Source organism: Acomys minous (genome assembly GCF_964271855.1).
Source record: "Acomys minous genome assembly, chromosome: 6".
NCBI classification, from domain to species: domain Eukaryota; kingdom Metazoa; phylum Chordata; class Mammalia; order Rodentia; family Muridae; genus Acomys; species Acomys minous.
The window spans coordinates 39,023,482-39,029,532 of NC_140487.1; the positions used below are offsets into that span (position 1 = coordinate 39,023,482).

The 6,051-nt window shown below is 52.8% G+C and overlaps 1 protein-coding gene across 1 annotated transcript; it reads right to left on the reverse strand.

Annotated features, from left to right (window-relative positions):
• Nucleotides 1–200: 200 nt before the first annotated feature.
• On the reverse strand, nucleotides 201–4,730 carry CDK5 (cyclin dependent kinase 5). The gene is made up of 12 exons (XM_084787740.1): nucleotides 4,582–4,730; nucleotides 3,891–3,979; nucleotides 3,747–3,814; nucleotides 3,584–3,644; nucleotides 3,427–3,483; nucleotides 2,049–2,144; nucleotides 1,809–1,883; nucleotides 1,553–1,649; nucleotides 1,302–1,372; nucleotides 807–866; nucleotides 624–704; nucleotides 201–479 (listed from the first exon to the last, which is right to left on the reverse strand). Exons 1-12 carry the CDS (start codon nucleotides 4,616–4,618, stop codon nucleotides 393–395), a joined length of 879 nt encoding a protein of 292 aa, XP_084643866.1. The 5' UTR covers nucleotides 4,619–4,730; the 3' UTR covers nucleotides 201–392.
• Nucleotides 4,731–6,051: the final 1,321 nt, after the last annotated feature.

Genomic DNA, 6,051 nt, shown 5'->3' on the forward strand with positions numbered 1-6,051 from the left:
AGTATGCAAGAGTATAGAAGCCTGCATGTGGGGACAGGCCTGTCATGACACAACCAAAAGAGCAGGGATCATGGTCTCCTGTTCCTGGTCTCAGGGCACGTAAAGAGACAGAGGCGACAGTGAGCAGCTTGTAGGCCGAATCACAGAGCAGGGGTCCCCAGCCACCCTTCAGTGACACCCAACCACCATTATCAGCAGACTGTGGGAAAGGAGCCAATTTATGAAATTAAATAAAGTCCATGGAGGAAGTGAAAACCGCGGGCCAGGGTAACTCGCCCCTGGCTGGGCCCAGCACAGCTGGTGCACAGCATCCCACAGCCGACTTTTCCACCCTCCTGGGAGGAAGGCTGCAATAGGCCAGGCCCCAGCCTGGCCACCAGGGGTCAGAGAGCCTATGGGGGACAGAAGTCAGAGAAGTAGGGGTGCTGCAAGGCCTCCTCGGCTGAGATGCGCTGCACGGGGTTACACTTCAATAGGTTCTGCAGGTGGGAAGAAAGGCAGAGGTGGACTCAGACCAGGACAGCCCACCATCTTCTTGTCCCTCTGGGCAAGCACCACGATCCCCAGTTCCTAGGTCTAGGAGGGCGAATGCCCCCATTTGCTTCTACCCGCTAGGCACCTACCTGCAACAGGTCTCTCCCTGTGGCGTTGAGCTTGGGTACGACGTTCACCAAGGATGTCGTGGCTGGGTACATTGGGTAGGGCTGCAGAGGAGGGCCAGGCAGAGTCAGGCCAGAGGTGCCGACACAGGGTCAGAAAACAAAAGGGGCTTCTACTGAACCAAGACCTCCCATAGCCGGTCACACCTTATAGTCTGGCAGCTTGGTCATGGCGGGCCATTGCTCTTCAGTCGGTGTCCCTAGTAGTGTGTCCACGTGGTCAAGGGCCACTTGTGGAGAGGGTTACACCTACACTTCAGGGGCAAGCGGGGGAGAATCCTTACTCCACTCCCACCTGCCCTTCTCTTACACCATCTTGCTCTAGCCCCCCAGCCCAGCCTGAGATGAACCCCATTTTTATGGTGTTTACAGTGGCCTGGGAAAATCCAACCCTTAATGCTTGTGGTCCTAACAAACAAGTCGGTTTTCTCCAAGAACCCCTGTTCCTTCATCCTGAGGCCTGCTTCTAAGTGCCTCATCAGGTGTATCATCCTTACCAACAGGCCGCATCTCTCCACAGTGACCCCTTGCAAGAACAAGATGGACGGCGAGCAATGGCTCTCACCCCGGCCCTGAGCCCCATGCCCACTCCCTTTCTACAAAGAGGTGAAGGAAGAGTGGGCTAAGGGCACCGGAAGGATATCGAAAGATCCTCTTCAGCTGGTCATCCACATCATTGCCAGGGAAGAGAGGCCGCCCTGCGTTAGCCAGCTCTGAGGGAAAAAACAAGGACAGAGCGGGCACATGAAGGACCCATCATTCTGAAGTGCCCCCTGTGCCTTCCAGCCCCAGCCCCAAGAGCCCTTCTCCCTTCCCTCACAAGAGATCCTCCAGACCCTATTTGTTAACCCAATTGGGAAAGAAAGTGCCTCTGCAGAACCCCAATGTGTCACCTGCAAAGATGCAGCCGGCTGACCACATGTCGATGGACGTGGAGTACAGCTTGGCCCCAAAGAGGACATCCGGTGGGCGGTACCACAGCGTGACCACCTGGAGAAGACCCCACCCATAGGGAACCCCCCCCCTCCCACTTAGAGAGCTGGAAGGAGGTCCAGGAGGAGGCTCAGAGAGCAAAGGAAACAGTGTGGTATAGAGAAGCTGCTGGGGGACTCCCTCCCTTCAACTTCATGTACCACTTTCCAGGCTCACCTCAGCAGAGTAACAGCGGACTGGGATACCAAAGGCTCGGGCCAGGCCAAAATCAGCCAATTTCAACTCCCCATTCTGAGGGGGAGATAACACAAAGAGCACATGGAGAAGGCCTTTCAAATGGTTTAGGGCAGGCTCCGCTTCCTTCCCCTCCCCCACCCCCCATTCTGCTCCCTCAAGGATCCCCCCCACCCCTGGCTCCAGCTTCTGCGTTCATACTCCCTGATCCCACAGCAATACCCTGTTTATGAGCAGGTTCTGGGGCTTCAGGTCCCTATGCAGCACGTTGCGGCTGTGACAGAATCCCAGGCCTTTCAGCAGCTGGAAGAGGAATGACTGGGGGAAAGGTAGGGAAGAGGGAGTCAGACACGCTGTGCCCGTGTGACTTGCAGCCAAGCGGAGAAATCTATTCAATTACCGTGTGTGTGTGTGTGTGTGTGTGTGTGTGTGTGTGTGTAGGGTAGGCTCCCCTGGAACTGGGTTTATAGGCAGTTGTGAGCCACCCACTGTGAATACTGGGAGGCAGAGTCCTCTGCGAGGGCAGCAAGTGTTCCTAACAACAGAGCTATCTTTTCGGCTTCCTGTCTAGTTACTCTTGACTGTGCTTTGCAGTCAGTAGGTAGTAGAGGTACAACACTAGCCAAGTTGTCCTTGCTCCTCACACCTTTCTAGATTGACAGGTTGGTGGGCCTTCCTGCATTCCCAGTCCAGGCTGGTCTGCCCTGCCTGGCAATTCAGCACACACACTGTGGCTATCGACATCAATACAAAAGCTACTGTATCACTCAGAGCTTGATCTCCTGGAAGCCAGGCTAAGGCACTTGCGTGGTCTTGTGCTTAGAACAGTGACTGGTATACAGCAAAATCTTCAGCAAATATTTAATTTGTTGATTTTTCTCTCTCTCTCTCTCTTTTAAAGATTTACATTATTATTATTATTATTATTATATTATTATTATTATTATTATTATTATTATTATTATTATTATTATTATGTGTGTGTGTGTGGTTTTTCAAGACAAGGCTTCTCTGTGTAGCCTTGGACTATACTTTATTTTTAAATTATGTGTGTATGTATGCATGTGTGTATGTATGCGTCAGGGACCAGGGAGGTACTAGATCTCTTGGATCTGGAGTTACAGGTGGCTGTGAGCCACCTTGGGTCGGGGCTGGGAACTGAACTCACATCATCTGTAAGAGTAATGTGTTAACTGCTGAGCCATCTCTCCAATCCCTTTTTGTTTTGCTTTTGCTTTGATGTTTGAGACAAGGCCCTGCTATATAGCTCAGGCTGGTCTTGAACTTGAGATCCTCCTGCCTCCACCTTCTGAGTGCTAAAGTTAGAAGTACAGGCCACTATGTAGGGCTGGTATTTGTTGAATCCAAGAGGTTATTTTCTCATGTGTCTCATCTCTGGAGTATAAAAGACATCAGTGGAATCAGATACTGTACAAGTCAAAGGAAACCACAGGAAAATGTTCACCAAGACTAGTAGTCCTTCAGGGCAGAAACAGGGTTCCTCTGGTACCCCAGGACCCCAACCTGGCACTCAAGGAGTGCTGATACTTTATATAGGTACGCCCAGGTTCCACGGATCCCCAGACACCCCTTCCCTCACCTTCACAATCTCAGGGTCCAGGTCACCATTACAGCTGTCAAAATATTTCTTCAGGTCCTAAAGAGAGATGGTGGTGAGGAGAAGAGGACAAAGTTCAACCTTCATCTGGACACCTATTCCCTCCCATGACCACTAACCCCACAAGCCCCTTTTTCACCTGATCACAGAACTCAAAAACCAATGTCAGCTTCTTGTCACTATGCAGGACATCATGAAGCCTAGGGAGAATGAAAGGCTTAGCCAGATCCCCAAGTTGGCCTCTAACATCCCAACAGCAGCCCAGTCTAAGGAGGAGGTCCTACCTCCCCCACATACCTCACCTGACAATGTTTTTGTGTTTCAGTTCCTTGAGTAGGCAGATCTCCCGGAGGGCTGAACTTGGCACACCCTACGACATGTAAGGGGTTAGTAGTCACAGACCGCCCAAGACCGCTTGATACCCACTCCTCACGCCCCAGTCTTACCTCATCGTCATCATCCAGTCTGACACGCTTCAGAGCCACAATCTCATGGGTTTCCCGGTTTTTGGCCTTGAACACAGTTCCATAGGTGCCTAGGGTGAGGTCGTGTGGGTGAGGGAGAGGATCCTTCTCAACATTTTAGAGTGTTAAGGGCAAGTTTTCAGGGTGAAGGCCAGATGTGGAGTAATTTGGTGAGTGAGGATGCCAAGGAGAAGGTGCCTAAAAAAGCTCAAGGTTTCAGCTGCAGGGAGAATCTGCCATAAGCTCGGGAGTTGGGTGGGGTGGGGTGGGAGTGGGGGTGGGGGTGGGGTGGGGGGTTGGAGAAATAGCGAGGAGTCATCTAGGAGAGGAATGAAGGCCTGCAAAAATGTTAAGGTTGGAGGTTCTGCAATGAGTCGAAGCAGGGGTTCCAAGTGAGGTTTGCAAGCGATGCCGAGGCTAGGGGCCAGAAATGCAGGAAGTGCCGCGGTTAGAAAGACTGGTACATAGACACTGCTAAGGCTAAGAGCAAGAGTTTGCCGCAGATGCTAACACAGGGAGAAGGGTGTCTGCAATGAGTGTAGGGCTCAGCGGCTAGGGCTTTTGCCCAATGCTGAGGTCGGAGCCTGCAGGTATAGCAGACGGTAAGGGAGCTGGGACTGCAAGCAGGGTCTTCAGAAAACGACCTTGCAGGAACATCTCGTGGTTCCATTACCTTCCCCAATCTTCTCCAGTTTCTCGTATTTCTGCATCGCAGCGGCCGCGGGGACCCCTGCGGGCCCTGGGTTCTAAGACTCCCGGCCCCGGCGTTGCAGAGGAGGTGGTACCCACCGCTCCAGCCCCGCCCACCAGCTCCCCACGCACTGGCGTCTGGGACTTGTAGTCCCGGGGTGGCCATGTTTCTTAAGAATGCCCGTGGCGGAGGACACGAGGACTACAAAATCCAACAGGCCGCGGTCGGCTCTCTGCAGTGATCAACTCCCGGGACTCGTTTCCACCGCGGAGGCAAACCTTAAACTTCAACTCCCAGGAAGCAACGCGTGTCCGCTTTTCGGGCGTCTCCGCCAAAGCGCGGAGGCTCCCAGTGTGCCCCGCTCTTGTTATTATTCCTTTTCTGTGCTCACAGCCTTCCAGAAAAGGGCCGCTCCGGGACTACGCGTTCCAGAATACAGTGAGGGTGGGGGTGGGGTGCTCGCTGCTTGAAGTTTGCGTTTGACGGCCTAGATCCCGGGAGCTGTTGGCCGGGCTCTGACCTGGTTGGGTGTATTGAGTCGCCAGCGACCTCCTGACAGCTTCAGCACTAGTTTTCACCTCTCCCTAGGCCACCATGTGACCCCAGGTTTGATTGGGGGATGATTCTGAGCGATGTCTTACTGCTGATGACCTCACAGGGACCAGCTGACCACAGGGCTGGACAGCGAGACAGGTGTGCCCCGTTAGAGGCTGGATTTGAGTGGAGGGACACACGCCAGAGCCCCCTCTTTCTGTTGGGCCCATTCTGTCGTCTCGAAACCCACCGGACTCCAGCGGCTCGATTTTGACATGCCGAGGCCAGCTGACTGGAGCCTGGGTGTCCCCCAGATCCCAGTCTTCAGAACAGGCCCACTGGAGTCAGCCAGGGTGTGGCCCACGAGGACTGGCAGGTCAGTTACTCCCCTCAACAGACAAGACCACAGACAGATGCTACACTTGCAGCAAGCAGCCTTTACCTCACCCTATAAAGGAGTTGATTATAGATTTTCTTGCACTGCTCTCTAATTGTCTCATGATTGCATTCTTGAGGGCTGTGAACCGGGCGAAAACGGCCCCAAACAGCATTCCTCAGCGCCGGAACCAGAGTAGGCGCTAACCATTTGTTAATTAACTCACTGAAATCTGAGTAGTTTTGTATAAACAAGAGTGTGATTTGTCCACGTGACAGACTGAAGACGCAGAAACTGTATTCTTTATCTGAAATAATTGATAATTTAGTTGAGAAAACAAGATGACACCCAAAGGTCGGCTATGAATAGGGTTCCATTCAGCAGCGGAAGTAGTTCTAGGGAAAGTGAGACGTCCTCAACAAGTTGTCTTGTTTTCCATCAGTTCAGGGTCACGGCCACCCAACTCCAACGTCATTACCCCTCACATTCGTGTGCCATCGTTTTCTCAGGCAGACACCTCCGCTTTCTTGGAGGCAGTGAGG

Excerpts from the sequence above, each read along its gene's own strand:
- CDK5 (XM_084787740.1), bottom strand. The coding sequence starts at position 4,618 with ATGCAGAAATACGAGAAACTGGAGAAGATTGGGGAAG. Across the intron at positions 1,884-2,048 it reads AGAACCTGCTCATAAACAGG|AATGGGGAGTTGAAATTGGC; the intron begins GTATTGCTGTGG and ends TCTCCCCCTCAG. Across the intron at positions 867-1,301 it reads AGCTGAAGAGGATCTTTCGA|CTACTAGGGACACCGACTGA; the intron begins TATCCTTCCGGT and ends CACGTGGACACA.